General features: G+C 33.4%; 1 protein-coding gene across 2 annotated transcripts; it reads left to right on the plus strand.

The window, feature by feature from the left end:
- Positions 1–398: 398 nt before the first annotated feature.
- LOC134230236 (multimerin-2-like) lies at positions 399–13,763 on the plus strand. Of its 2 annotated transcripts, XM_062711999.1 has the most exons (3): positions 403–1,200; positions 9,693–9,821; positions 12,341–13,763. In XM_062711999.1, exons 1-3 carry the CDS (start codon positions 492–494, stop codon positions 12,724–12,726), a joined length of 1,224 nt encoding a protein of 407 aa, XP_062567983.1. In that variant the 5' UTR covers positions 403–491; the 3' UTR covers positions 12,727–13,763. The 2 variants fall into 2 exon arrangements, with proteins under 2 accessions (XP_062567984.1, XP_062567983.1); XM_062712000.1 differs by lacking the exon at positions 9,693–9,821 and having other exon boundaries at positions 399–1,200.
- The last annotated feature ends 1,752 nt before the right edge of the window (positions 13,764–15,515 follow it).

The following is a 15,515-nucleotide window of genomic DNA, read 5'->3' on the forward strand; positions in this document are numbered from 1 at the left end:
GAGAAGGCCTTACGTTGGGTATCAATATGTTTGATATGCATTTGAGAAAATTTAACCCTCACTATGTTCTCATACGGGAGCATCAGTGTTTTACAAACACATCTTGCTTTCAATTTTTTTATTTGATATCTCTAATATACAACAATTTGGCATAAACACTACTGAAAAGACATAATTTGTCAAAATGCGCATCAGATGTAGTGCCGAATATGATTTACATTTGAAGTTGTAGGTCTAATACTAGCATTTTATTTGAAGTACTTTGAATATATTTTGTATATGGATCAGAGAAAATGACGATCATGTTCTAAGAACCTACCATTTATTCAGATTGATAATTTACCCTAAACAAAGAACACACTGAATATTATCTGTTTTCCTCCGACGAACTTTTATTCTGCGCATGTCATGCATCAGAACAGGGTAAAGTTTATAAACAGTATTTAAATGACTCAAATCTTTCAATAGCATTACGTATTCTGACTTTCAAGATGTTGGAAACATTGGTCTTTACATTGTTATGTTGTCTCATACAAACACATGGATATTCCGAACTCACGGATGAAATCAAAAATAGTTCCTCACTACTGGACATCAGCGATCCGGACTCCAAAAATACGGCCGTCTTCCGACAGTTACTGAACCAAGAAACAATCATTAGGATGTCACTGGTGAAGAACGTTCATACTTTATCGAAAGACATGCTCGATCTGAAGAAAAGTATGGAGACGTTGGAAACATCCCAGCAGAAAACAGACGTAGAAGTTGCTGCCTTAAAAAAGGAGGTTGAGGAACTGAAAAGAGAAAACCAAAGACTTGCACTAGAAAACAAACTGTATGAAGAAACATTCAATGCTACAATGGAAAACTTCACCAAAGTAGACGAATATATTCGACAAGTTGTGGAACATCTGGAGGAGAAAAGAGAAGATTTTGAGACAAACACTAGTGCAGTACTGACGGATCTCAAAATCGAAGTTCGATACCTGTCAGTGACTCTTCTGGACTTGAATAAACACTATTTAGAAATTGACAAACGTATTTCTGATAACATTCAAGAAAAATATGAACAGTTATCGTTAACACTGAACACTTCTGTCGAGGACCTGACCAATGATATAATGGCAGCAAATAACACGATGGTTAAATCCGTGTCCGACCTAAAAGATTCACAAAGTAGCATTGAAAATTCTATCACAAGTAAGTAACAGTCTTCTTTTTCTATGTTTAATATTAAAGGAAGAAATGTTGTCTAATGGGACCTTGACAAAAATAAAAAAAATTTCGATGCCTTCTTTAAATGCTTTTTTTTTGTGAGATACTCCCTGGGTATATGTGATAAGGATATTCCTCTTTTAAAAAGTAATGTTTTCATAACAACAGAGAACACTGAATTAAAAAAGAATAGATCTGAAATTATTTATATAAAAATGGTCTCTAATCATATGTCCCCCTTCTGTAAGTTTCAATCGTGATACATTTTATGCCTCCATAATCGAAGATTCAAGGGTATATAATTTTTACTTGTCTGTCGTGTAATTGTTTGCTATTTGTCCGTAAAATATCTTTAACCTTTTTCATATCTAATGAGCGGGTGCGACCGTGGCTTTAACATATCTATTGTGTATTTCTGGTGACAATACATCTAATTACTTGGAGTTTGACCAAATTTTACTATACAGTTATGGAATGGGTACGAGGGAAATGGCAAAATTATTGTTCCCCGAGAGAAGAAACTATTTCCCGAGGCAGCGAAGCCGACGAGAGAAATAGTGTCCTGCCGAGGGGAACCATAAATTTGCTATTTCCCGAGTTACTATTCCATAACTGTTTTATTATACCGAAACAATCACAGGCGAAATATTTTTCATTTTTTTACCAGATAATCCGAGATTTAAAAAACACTACAAAGGCATAATCACTCATGTAATGAGTGTGTTAGCGCTATGACATGGCAGCTCCACCTCTGACTATTAAGCTTGTTTTCTCCTTTATTGCTGTAGTTCCAGTTTTAAGATTTGTTGTGCATTTTTGTAATAGCCTTTTTAATCAAGAGCAGATTTCCATTTTTCTCAAAAACCTTGCTTTTTTAGTAATTTTTTAAAATAATGTTTGGTTATTAGGTTCATTGAACCGTGACTTTATCGCAATTCTATTGGTACGAGCTATCTTGTTCTTGTGTTCCTGTTGTGTTTTAAGTCGTTCCATATACTTTCGTACTCATTTTAGATATATATGTTCTGTGTGACTTTATTCTGGCTCTACTGGTACGAGTTATCTTATTCTTGTGTTTCCATTGTGTCTTAAGTCGTTCCACATATTTTCGTACTCAACTTAGAAATATAGTTGTCGTACGATGTGTTTTGTAAGACCATGTGTTGCTGGTGTACCAGGTCGTACGGATACTTTTCGTTTCAGAAGGGGGACGAAGGCTGGACGCAGGGTCATCAGGCATATCCACACTGTCTGTGGTGGGCGGTTGAGATACGAAGGACATCAACTGGGGGTTAATGGAGATAACCTGGTGTATATCTTCGATGATATACTAAGGAATCCTTCATCTTCCTTGAAAGTTTCTGATGAACCATGCGAAGCTCTCCCAATCCCAACATTGATTCAAAATCGAGTAAAGAGAAATGATTAGCCGAACAGTCGTAATGATTCAAATTTGTCAAGACCAAAGATCTTTGACCTAAACACTTCCTACGGTACGGATGCGGTGTGTAAGATAAACACTCGCATTACGTATGGTAAACCAAGAAAAGTTGGTACGGAAAACAGAATTCAAACACTCATGAAAGTGAAATTGAAAAACATAAGACCAAGTTCAAAGCTGTTTTCATTGTCTTCTCTTAACTGCAGATCAGTTAAAAACAAATCACTATCAATATGTGACTATATACTTACAGAGGACCTTGACTTAGTCGCATTGACTGAAACTTGGTTAGGTTCCTCTGTTGATGAAGCTGTTGTGAATGAACTGAAACCATCATGCTACGAAATCATTCGTGAAGATCGCAACAGTGGACGCCGTGGTGGTGGAATAGCTCTTGTCTTTAAGAAGGGAATTGATGTGACCGTTCTGAACACAAGCTCGGATATTTTCACTCAATTCGAACATCTAGAAGTTACAGTCCGAATAGAAGACATGAGAATGAATCTATGTATCATTTACAGAACGCCACCTTCTACTGTGAATGGTTTAACTACCAGTCAGTTCTTCTCAGAATGGGACACCTATCTTGATCAGAATACTACATTTCCCCAAGACCTAGTAATCACTGGTGATTTCAATTTTCACGTCTACAATCGTAGTGATCCTGAGGCAAGCAGGTTGTTACAATCCCTTGATGATTGCAACCTTATACAACACGTGGACGAGCCGACCCATGTTCACGGACATATCCTAGACTTGCCTATCACACGATCATCTAGTGAAATACTATATTCACGTCCTCAAGTCAAAAATCCTTCATTGAGTGATGTGAAAGGAAACTTGTGCTGTGACCACTATGCTATACATGCAACGTTCAACTGCAGAAAGCCACAACATCAACGTAAAGAGATTACGTTTAGAAGGCTCAAGAATATCAACATATATGACATGAGTAGAGATATTAAAAATCAACTACAAGATGAATCCGCACGAAATGAGAACACGTCTGTTGACCATTTAGTACAAGGGTACAACAAATGCCTCTCGCATATTCTAAACACTCATGCGCCTCTTGTTAGCAAGTCAATTCTTATAAGAGCTAACACAGAGTGGTACACAGACGAGCTCAGGACAGCGAAACAACAGAAGCGGAAAACGGAAAGACGTTGGCGTAGATCTAAACTGGAAATACACCACCAGCTTTTTAAAGCGGAATGTAAGCAAACAGGCCAATTACTACACAAGGCAAAAGAAGAATTCTATTCTACTAAAATTCAGGAATTTAGATATGATCTGAAAAACTTCTTTAGGGTGACGAATTTATTGATGGGTAAGAATCAGGAGAGTCCCCTACCAACATCACCATCAGATGAAGATCTTGCAAATAAATTTTCAACGTTTTTCATAGACAAAGTAACATCCATCAGAGAGACACTTAAACAAAAAACAGAAAAAGAAGACAGCTATTTAGGCACAGACGTATACTATCAAGGGCCTCTATTAGCTGCTTTTGAACGTACCACTGAAGATGAAGTACGTTCACTAATAATGAAGGCACCCAGTAAATCATGCGAACTGGATCCAATTCCAACAAAGCTACTGAAAAAGTGCCTGGATCCGGTAATACCGCTTGTCACAGAAATTGTTAATGCATCTCTCGATCAGGGAATTTTTCCGTCTGCTTGGAAGGAGGCCATAGTTCGTCCACTTCTTAAGAAACCTGGACTAGATAAGGAAGTGTTGAAAAACTATCGGCCCGTATCGAACTTGAGTTTTATCTCAAAAATATTGGAGAAAGTTGTGGCTCGTAGGATTGATGCCCATTTGGATGCGAATTCTCTTCGCGATCCACTTCAGTCGGCATATCGTCCCAGGCACTCCACGGAAACGGCCCTCATCAAGGTCCACAACGATATTGTGACAGCCCTAGACCAACAATCTTCAGCAGTCCTTGTCCTTTTGGATTTATCCGCTGCTTTTGATGTTATTGACCATAATATATTGTTCCAACGCCTAACTGTGTCTTATGGTTTCCGTGATAGACCTCTTGAGTGGATCAAGTCTTACCTCAAGAACAGAAAACAATGTGTCACAATTGGATCCGTCCGATCAGAGTCTAGACAGCTGCCTTTTGGTGTCCCCCAAGGATCTGTACTCGGACCGAAATTGTATTGCCTCTTCTCCAAACCCATTGGAATCATATGCCACCGCCATGGAATGATATATCACTGCTATGCAGATGATACACAAATCTACATGATCATAAGACCACTGGAAAATTGGAACAATTACTTCTCTCGACTTGAAGCGTGTCTTAGTGAAATTGGTTCATGGATGACATCAAACCTACTCAAACTAAACCAAGAAAAGACCGAGCTAATAATCTTCTCCACAAAGCAACACCAGAAGTATCTGCCAACATTACAACTAAAAGTTGGTGATAATATCATTGAAAGCGTGCCATGTGTAAAAAATCTAGGTGCATTTTTCGATCAACACCTTACTATGGAAAAACAGGTATCCTCGGTCGTCAAGTCATGCTATTTTCAAATAAGCAATATTGGACGAATACGGCGCTTTCTTACAAAAGAAGCCCGCAAGACCATGGTGAATGCCGTTATCACTGCCAGGCTGGACTATGGGAACTGCCTTCTATATGGAGTGTCAAAGGCCTTACTAGACCGGATTCAAAAAGTCCAGAACACGGCAGATCGTTTAGTTACAAGATCATCGAAACGGGAGCATATTACACCTAACCTAGCTAATCTCCATTGGCTACCCGTTTCTTTTCGTCCACAATATAAAATCATGACATATGTCTACCAATCCTTACACGGGTTAGCTCCATCTTATATCAAAGATCTTATAATGGAATACAAGCCTACCAGATCACTGCGATCTGAGTCAACATCACGGTTAGTTGTTCCTAAGATCAGGACGAAGACATATGGTGAACGTCGACTTGGTTGGGCAGCAGCATTTTTGTGGAACGACCTTCCTAACGATATAAAGCAGGCCCAGTCCCTGGATATTTTCAAAAGACAATTAAAGACGCATTCTTATAGGATAGCTTTTTAAGTTTTAGGTGCTCAATTTTTAGCAGCAAATCATAAATTACAAATGATGTTCTTTTATTGAGTTTTATTGATGGTGTAATTGTATTTTATATGTAATTTGTAGTATTTTAATGTTATAATTTCGAACACATATATGAGTATGGGTTAATATTTTATATAAGTTTTCATAGCTTTTAAATTATGTTTACTTGCGTTTTATTGTACAGCGCTTTAGAGTTATATTATTAATATTTAGCGCTTTATAAATTCATATATTATATTATTATTATTATTATGTTTACAAGATTGCATAATAACTAATGCATCGTGTCTGAGAACATTTAAATTATTTTTAAAAAGTATTTTCACTGACATTTCAAAAAAATTATCGCTGTCTTCATTTTAATAGAATTCATGTATGGTTTTGACATCTCATATGGAATTGTAATGACATCATAGTTACATTGTTTATAACATTACGTTACAGATTCGAGATTCCTTGAGCGCTCCGCCCACTGAACACTTTGATTAAAATTACTAATAAATATTCATGAGGCAATAGTCCCAGGGATCAGCTCTGATTTTATCAGGGGGTAGTTCTCAGATGAGGGAAAAAGTTTTTTTTTCGGGGAAATAGGCAAATTTATATAAAGTAATAACAGTAGAGGTATAACCAAAAAAATTATCACTCTTTAGCCTTGGTCATAACTTTTTTTTTTTTTTTTTTTTTTTTTGATGTGTTTTTTTTTATTTTAAGAGAGATAGAAATGATAGAGAGAAAGATAGAGGGGAGAGCAGAGAGAGAGAGAAGAGAAAGAGAGTGTGTAAAGATTCAAGTTAAGAGAATAGAAGATTCCACCTGTTCCACTGGGTATCAAACTTTTCCTTTTTACCATTCTTATAAGAGATAATTTTCTGTGTTTCATAATGAAATTTCATTTGTGATATTGCATTTTGTAAGTTAATATGTTTCTTTGTGCACCTGGCAGTATAAATATAGTATTTTAGCCAAAGTAGAATGACATTTTGAATATCAGTATTTTCCTCAATAAATCCTAAAATAAAAGATTTCTTAGTAACATTTATCATTAAACCAGTTTTTTCTTCTAACAAATGTACAAATTCTTCAAGAAAAAATTGTGTATTATCACATTCCCATAAAAGGTGTTCTATTGTTTCATCCTCAGTATGACAAAAACTGCATAATTTACAGTCATTTTTTCTTATTTTGAATAAAAATGAATTTGTTGCTAGGATTTTGTTTAAAATCCTATATTGGAACCATTGTAGTTTACAATCTTTTGTTACCCTAAAGGGTATCATGTGAATTTTTTTCCATTCCTGAGTTCCAACTTCTAAAAGCTCACTCCAATAAGTTCTACCTGCTGTGACAGAAGAATTTTGAATAAGGATTTCATAATAGCATTTAGATTTTCTACATTTTGTTACTGTGTAGATATTAGACATAATCATGGGATTTGTGAGCTTTTTTATTGTTTTTTCCTGACCGGAGTTTTTCATCCAATCCTTTATAGCATGAATAATACTCCTGAATTCTAAGAAATTAATCTTTATATTTGGATAGGTGTTACACAACTGCTCATAAGAAAATAGTGAACCATCTTCATTACTGATATCATTAATTTGTCTAATGTTGCTCTCAAACATATTTTTATTATAAAATGGTTTTCCGCCAATATGCAAATTTGGATTGTAAAATAGTGGTGAGTCACCAGCAACATCAAACTTTTTCTCAAGATTTTGTAACATTATCCAGGACTTAAAAACATCTATCCAAAATTTATTTTTTAATGTTTTTAAAAAAGTTGAAGTATATTCAATTCCACAACTAATAAATTTGTTCAAATTAAATTTAGGAATGAGGTTTTCCAACCCTCTATTTGTAAAAATTAGATGCCTTATCCAAAATAATTTCATGGAGGCTATAAAAGATGTCAGATTTACCATTTTTAAACCCCCCTCTTCATATTTTTTTACAATTACTTCTTTCTTAACCCTATGGGTTGAATTATTCCATATAAATGAAAAAAACATTTTTTCCAATTCCTTACAGAATGATTCAGAAGGATTTGGGATGGACATTAAAATATGATTTAGTAATGGTAGAACTAATGTTTTAATAACAGTAATTTTCCCTATGGGAGTTAAATACCTTTTCTCCCATTGTTTAAGTATTGATTTAATATGTACCAGTTTTGGTTCATAATTTAATGGTAGTATTTTATCCAATTCTACATCAAAATGTATTCCAAGAAGAGTAAATCTGGTAGTTCCCCAGTTAAGTTTGTAATTTGGAAGCAAAATTTCGTCACTAAACTTTTTTGAGCCTATCCACACTATGTGAGTTTTGGAATAATTAATATGTAATCCCGACATTTCTGAAAATGTCTTAAGTGTTTGCAGTGTTTCTGTGAGTGACGTTTTACTACCATCAAGAATAATTGATGTATCATCCGCTAACTGAGAAATCTTTTTTTCAGTATTGTTTATAGAAATACCTTTAATATTTTTATTTAATCTAATTTGGATTGCTAAAATTTCTGCACATATAATGAATATATATGGTGACAAAGGATCGCCTTGCCTACAACCCCTCTGAATGTTAATTCTATCAGAAAGGTTACCACCTTGGTTTATTGCAGATGTAATATCTGTATTAAAAAGGGATACCCACTTCTTGATTGAGGGTCCAAAGTTAAAAAAGTTAAGTGCGCCTTGTATAAAGTTCCATGAAAGTGTATCAAAGGCTTTTTCAAAGTCAATAAGTAGTAATAATCCAGGTATATTTTCTTCCTCAGTGTAATGCATTATGTCATAAATTAACCTGGTGTTTTCTCCTATATATCTATTAGAGATGAAGCCTGTTTTAACTTATAACTTAGGTCATAACTTATGAACAGTTCATGTCCGGGCTTTCAAACTGCATATACAATGTATACATGTATATTCAATGTGACAAAACCTTTCAGTGGGTATACATATTTTTAACATTTTCACTTTGACCCCAGGGTTTCATTTGCATTTAAATGAACTTTAATCTTTTCAATAGTTTTTGAGCAGTTAGAACTAAGATTTTCGTATTTCAGTAGTGTATTTCTTGTGACAAGACCTACTTTTAGGTATCAACAATTTTGACCTTGACCTTTTGAGTTTGACATGCATTTGAAAATCTTCTACCTTCGCATAAGCTGTCATACTCAGGGATCAGTGTTTCACAATCAAATCTTTTTTATATTGTTATTACAATGTAAAATGATTACTGAGGACATGTCCCATACCTATAAAATCTTCATATTTTAAGATAAAAAATTTCCTTTTGTGAATAAGGATTGCTTTCGCTGTCCCTATATGTCCGCTAAATGTCTATTTCGAGAAAACATTTGGTTCATATCCTGCTTTTTTATTATTTGAAATTGATACCGTTCGACTTTAATAATGTTCTTTGTCCAAAATAAAATCATTAATTTTGTAAACACATCTTTTTTGCCTTTCTTGAAACTTAATTTGAATTCCTTTTTCAATTAATATGTTACATCTTAAATAAAAGCTTTATACCAGTTTCAAGAAAAAGTATAAAACTTAATGATAATACTATAGTTCTACAAAAATAAATATATGCAATTCTTATTTCAATGCTTGTATATGATTGTGAATGAGTATTAACCGAGTATCCATAAATTGGAAGTTATGCAATGTCCTGTGAAGAAAATGAGGGGAAAATATTTTCTTTGCTTGTGATTTATATGTTGTTCAATTTCCATCTCGAGAATGTTTTTACTCAATTGAAGAATATGAAACAAATTTGAAAAAAAATATTTTATGTCTCAATTCTCATTTATATACGTTTGATACATGAATGATCAAAATTATTTATACATACTTTGCATTGCCCAACTTTATAGAAATTTGAAATAGTGAGAGTTTTATTGGAATCTTTTTATTCATTTATTTCTTTGCAGTGAACATTAACAAAACATTGGAGGACCTTGGTTTGGAAGTGAAACAAACTCAGTATAAGCAACTGCAGCTGTCCTCTACAGTGTCCTCTCTCGAGGTGTTCCGAATGAATTTGACCAATAACATATATGGTAAAACATTTGATTACCTTGTTAAAAAAACTATAAAAAGTAAAAATACAATCTAATTATATACGAGAATTTTTTCAAAAAAATATGTCATTCTTGAATATTTATGATATCCCAAACAACCAAAATGAATTTGAATTATCATATCTATATTGGATTTCGAAAATTTAAAATCTTTACAAACAAAGATACATAGCGGGTTCCAGAAAATGTTCAACCAGGCCTCTTTGACTTTCTATCCTCCTTACTAAGATATTAACAAAAGCGAAGGAAAACTTCAAGAGTACTGTGCAACAATATATTTGAGAAGTGGTGTTAATCAGATGTGGATACTTTTAAAAATTCCAACAGCTTAAAAAACGTATACGACTTTTCAACTCTATACACAACCATTCCCAACGATATATATTAATTAAAGTCCAAGCTTTTTGATGGCATTAATGGCTGCTTTTTAAATGAAAATGGAATTAGTAAAATTACTTATCTTGTCGTTGTTCATTTGCAAAATTATTTTGTTAAAAACATTCTTATTGTATTCACCTCAAGTACTATGAAATTGACAACAAAAATATTCTTGAGCTTCTGATTGAGAATATCTATGAGGTTTTTGGAGACCAGGTCTTCAAACAATAATTTTTTTTTCAATGGGTTCTTATTGTGCGCCGTTATTAGCAGACCTATTTTTGTATTCATATGATGCAGAATTCGTCTATAATATTATACGTGAAAAGTAGAAAACACTTCCAGAGGTTTTCAAATCGACAATTAGATTATGAAGTTCTATGAACGACATATTGTCCATAAACAATTGTTATTTCCATTCCCATGTCGATACGATAATATATCCAGGTGAGATAAAAGATACAACATAGTCTAACACATCTGTTTCACATTTGGATATTTTACTTGAAAAATGGTGTATAAGCAATCTAACAAACAAGGTCTATGATAAACGCGATGGCTTTAATTTTTCAAATGTGAACTTCCCCTACTTATGCAGCAGTATACTTTCATCACCTGCATACGCCGTTTATATCTCTCAGTTGATTCGATACGCAAGAGCATGCTCTGCGTACGTGCAGTTTCTAAAACGAGATAGATTAATGACATCTAAGTTGATGAAATAAGAATATCAGCTGTCTCAGTTTAAATCATCATTTCGTGTGTTCTGTGGTCGATACAATAACCTTGTCAGGAAAAAAACAATTAATCATCAAATCACTTGCTCGGTTCTATATCGCGATATTTTATCAATCTTTTTATCAATCCTTTCTTTGACATTTTTTATTTCAGTAGTTACATACCATTATAGCTTTTATCCCGCTTCAGACAAATTTGTCGATTACTGATTGGATAAAAGCTAATCACGTGACGCCCTGAAATTTTCCAGGTGAGATAAAAGATACAACATAGTCTAACACATCTGTGTCAATATGAAAATCGGGCACACGATTCCGTTTCAAGCGTTGTTATTGTAAATAAAAATGGCGGCTAAGAAACGGTTTGCGTAGATAGTTTGATTACTTAAATTTCTTGTTACGATATTTTATGCTGATTGTTATTGGATTAAAACATGATATTTTCATAATATGCACATAGATTTTTTTTTCATATTTTAGAATTAACGTTAGGTCTTCAGAGGGATAAATTCGTAACACAGTCAGTTAGTGACCTAATACGGAATCATACAGGGTGTGAAATGGAAATCCGTATTGGGACTCGGCTTCGCCTTGCTCAATACGGATTTCCATTTCACACCCTGTATGATTCCGTATTAGTTCATTAACTGACTGTGTAACTAATAGTATATGGAGTTATGAAGATAACGAACATTATTCAAGCTCAGAAGTCCATTAACCAATACATGTACAAAATAGGAGCAAAGCAAACACGGACCCTCAAAACTTCAGAGGTGGGATCAGGTGTAACAGCCTTGTTTATAGACAATGTTGTGAAAAATCTATGATTCAAATTATGACCTTAGAAAATACAATGCAATCTCTCATCAAATCGAATGCTGGTTGACTTCTTCATACAAAGATTTTTACTAAGAATTTCACACTAAAGTGCCTACAACCGGTTTGCCAGTTTTACACGGTAAGCTTGGTCCTCCGTGAAATATGATATCACCTCTAATTTTTTTAGGTCCTTGTATTCCTGTTTGCATTTTGCGATTTTCTTATAAACTTTAGAATTTCATTAATTTATTACCCTTTCATAACGTGATGAAAATATGCTTCAGTTATTTCTTTGAATTATAGTCTATATTTTGAGAAGTGACAATTTTCTTTTCTTTTATTGTGTTAAAGTATATTGTTGAATTTAAGGCTTTAGATTTCATTCATCAAGTTTTGATCAATATCAACTTATAAACTTAACTAGAATAAATGATCTACAAACTTTAAAGAACAGATATTTGTTTAATCGGACATTCCTAGAAAAATACAATACTTTCGAACACCGTTCAGCAGATACATGTACTTAACAAAACATTAATAATGTATATAATTATGTACTTGAAGGCAAGCCAAAGAATGTAGGCTTCTCCGCCTCGGTGACTTCCCCTAACTCTTCATGGAACCGAGGAACACTGGTTTTTTCTACTGTCATCACAAATGAAGGAAATGGATACAACCCTAGCAATGGAATATTTACTGCTCCTGTCGATGGAACGTACGTCTTCTTCGTGAATGTTCAGAGTTATTACAGAAAAACTATTTATGCGGCTATTGTGTTGAATGGAGCAACAAAAGTTAAGACCATGGCCCATAATAATTATAATGATGCAGGTCCCAATATGGTGGTACTGAATATTAAGAAAGGAGACGCAGTTTGGGTTCGATACAGCTCTGGTCAAGGTTATTACAGTAGTGGTTCTATAACCACATTCTCCGGTTTTCTCATATAATATTTTGTTTGTAACATTCCTTGTTCATATTATCAAGATAATATTGAGTTTATCTGCTATGAATCAAAATGATGATTTCTTTATATATGCTTACAATATGTTACTCTTTAACATTGACTCTGTATATACTGATTGATTTTTCTTTCGTTTATTGCATGACGCATCGATGTTGTAAAGACATGACAATATTGCAATTGTCAAATTTCATTTCTGGAAAAAAGTGATTTGAATGGTTTTGAATAGAAAAAATGTTTTTTATCGAATTTGGAAACCGGAGGCCCACTGAGTAGTGGGGGGGGGGTTCATTTTTGTGACAATACCTACCGCAACGGCTTCTCTTTTATGGTCTCAACCGGAGGATCTGGTCCCGCCGTCCCGCAGTGGGATTTGCAACCGCGATGTAAGGATCAACTCTTTACCGCGCGGACGACTATTTTACATGTTACAGAGATGGAAAATTATATCTTCTTTCAAATATTGACTTTAATTTTCAAAAATAGCAACAGACCGCTTAAGAGTAATCATTCATGCTACACAAATGTATCGTATTATTCTCATTATTCATTTCATTTACTTTGTCAAAGACAAATAGGTCTCACTAAGTGATTTACTCGAAAGGTATATTGAACATATACATGTACTTTGACGCCGGACTAGACATAAAGGTTCTGTAACTCTTTATAAGGAAATTAACCATTTTCATGGAAGATTGCAATCATTTCCTATAAACATACAATAGGCTGTAATGCTACTTTTGATTAGAAAAATTAATTATTCAAATTTTTGCTTAAACTAGTGTGAATTTAAATTAAATACACAATCTTAATGATAAAGTGATTGTTTAGTATGTTTACTTATCAAATTTTCTGTAATTTGTTCAATGCACTGCATGTATATTGTATAACCGTAAATAAAATTTGATAAAATATATCTTTTAGTTCCCTTTCTTGATCAGAGTGATGAAAAAATTTTTAAACTCATCTACTATAAATTTGTATATTTTCTTTTTGGCAACAACATTGTAAGGATGTAAATGTTTTTTTTTTTTTTTGTTTTTTTTTTCAAAGGGATGCGCATGTCTATTCTTTCATAACACCTGATGCCTGTTCTTAAGAAAACCGACTGGGGTTTTATTGTTTGGGGTCTACAATAGAAACATTCTTTAATTTTATACCATATGTAACTTAGATCGGTTTAAGCATATTAGCCAAGTTTAGGGAAAATCTACTGTCTAGGTATTTTAGTGACCGTCTCACAATGGATACATTTACTATAAGATAATATCAGGAAATGCCGATTTTTCCTCTTCAAAGCATACATTTTGCAAAAACTACAACAGAGTTCTTGCCCAAAATATAATATGTAATAATATTATGTTGTACATTTTACAGTATGTAAGAAACACAAAAATCTACGTCTGGTTTCAAGAGAGGGCATCTCAAAATGTCAAAATTAGCTTTTTTGCAACAAATAACTAGGAAGATAATAGGGAGATTCTCAAAAATATATGTTTAAAATTTCAAAATCTTAAACTGTATACGTTTGCTTTTATTTTTAATGACTCTTAAAGAATTTCTGTCAATCCTAACTTTACAAACACACTTTTACGCCGTTAATCTAACTATCATTTGAGAAAATTCGCTTTGAAATTCAGTTTTATAAAATTGTAATTAAGTATTTTAACCTAGCTGTGATTTTTACATTTGTTAAATTTTACTAATTTTATGGAAAAAATGTGCCTTAAAAGGATAAATAAGATTTATTTTACTATAATGCGTAAAGTATTGCGCAGTTGAAACCCCCTAAACTGTTATCCGATCTTTCTGTTTTCTCCGATCTTTTTGTCCCCAGCGAAGGGATACTAAATTTCAATCGTTTGTCAGTCCGTCAGACAGTCTGTCCGTCTGTCACAAAAACTTAACCTTCTTCATAAATTTTGAATGAGAAGAGGTAGGACTTTTATATTTCACATGTACATTACCACTAAGACACCGAAAGCGGGGACGGACCACAATTCTTTTAATTTGCTTGTTTAATCTGATATTTCTGGAAAGAGCATCAATTCCACAGCATCTCCATAATGGTACAAATATATTTCTGAATATGGGCGACTGCAGGCAAAGTAAATTTTTCTTTACACTGAACTCAATAACATGACTGTTCCCTTGTGATGAGAAGTGCTTTGAATTTAGAATAACAAATTTCGATTTTGATAAATGATAGTGTGTGGTATCACTAATTGCGATAAATAAATTCATTACATGTTATATGTTTTCGTAAACAGCGATATTTATGCTTAAATAAGGAAATTTCCAGAATAGATCTGCTCGGTGAATCCTGATTTCTCATTTGCTGTCCCAAAATCAAATCAAGGTCAGTAAACTGGGCGGATAAATTCAAGCTGTGATATTAACATACATGAATAATGACCGATATATGGACTGATCTGTATATCATTGGATCTGATTCGACTTCTGTCTTGCGTAACTTCAATTTTGAAGAAAAGGTAAAAAATGCTAATTAAAAAGCCACTCACTGAGAATGTGAGCCGAATCACTCTTACTTTTGCACCATTACAAGGATCCCTGTTGCCGATTTTTTTTTTATTCTTTTCACTATTTTTTTTTTTTTTTTTTTTTTTTGGAAAAGAAATAGGATGATTCAATCGTATTTAAATTAAGAATGTCTTTAAAAATGATGAGTGAAAAAGCTACCTTTTTATAAAAAAAAAAAAACCTTGTACATGTAACTAAGATTTTACTAGTACTGTTTTAAATCTGAGTTTGATG

This window comes from Saccostrea cucullata, unplaced genomic scaffold (genome assembly GCF_032062105.1).
Source record: "Saccostrea cucullata isolate Sc308-1 unplaced genomic scaffold, CSIRO_AGI_Scuc_v1 ctg1322, whole genome shotgun sequence".
Classification (NCBI taxonomy): Eukaryota; Metazoa; Mollusca; class Bivalvia; order Ostreida; family Ostreidae; genus Saccostrea; species Saccostrea cuccullata.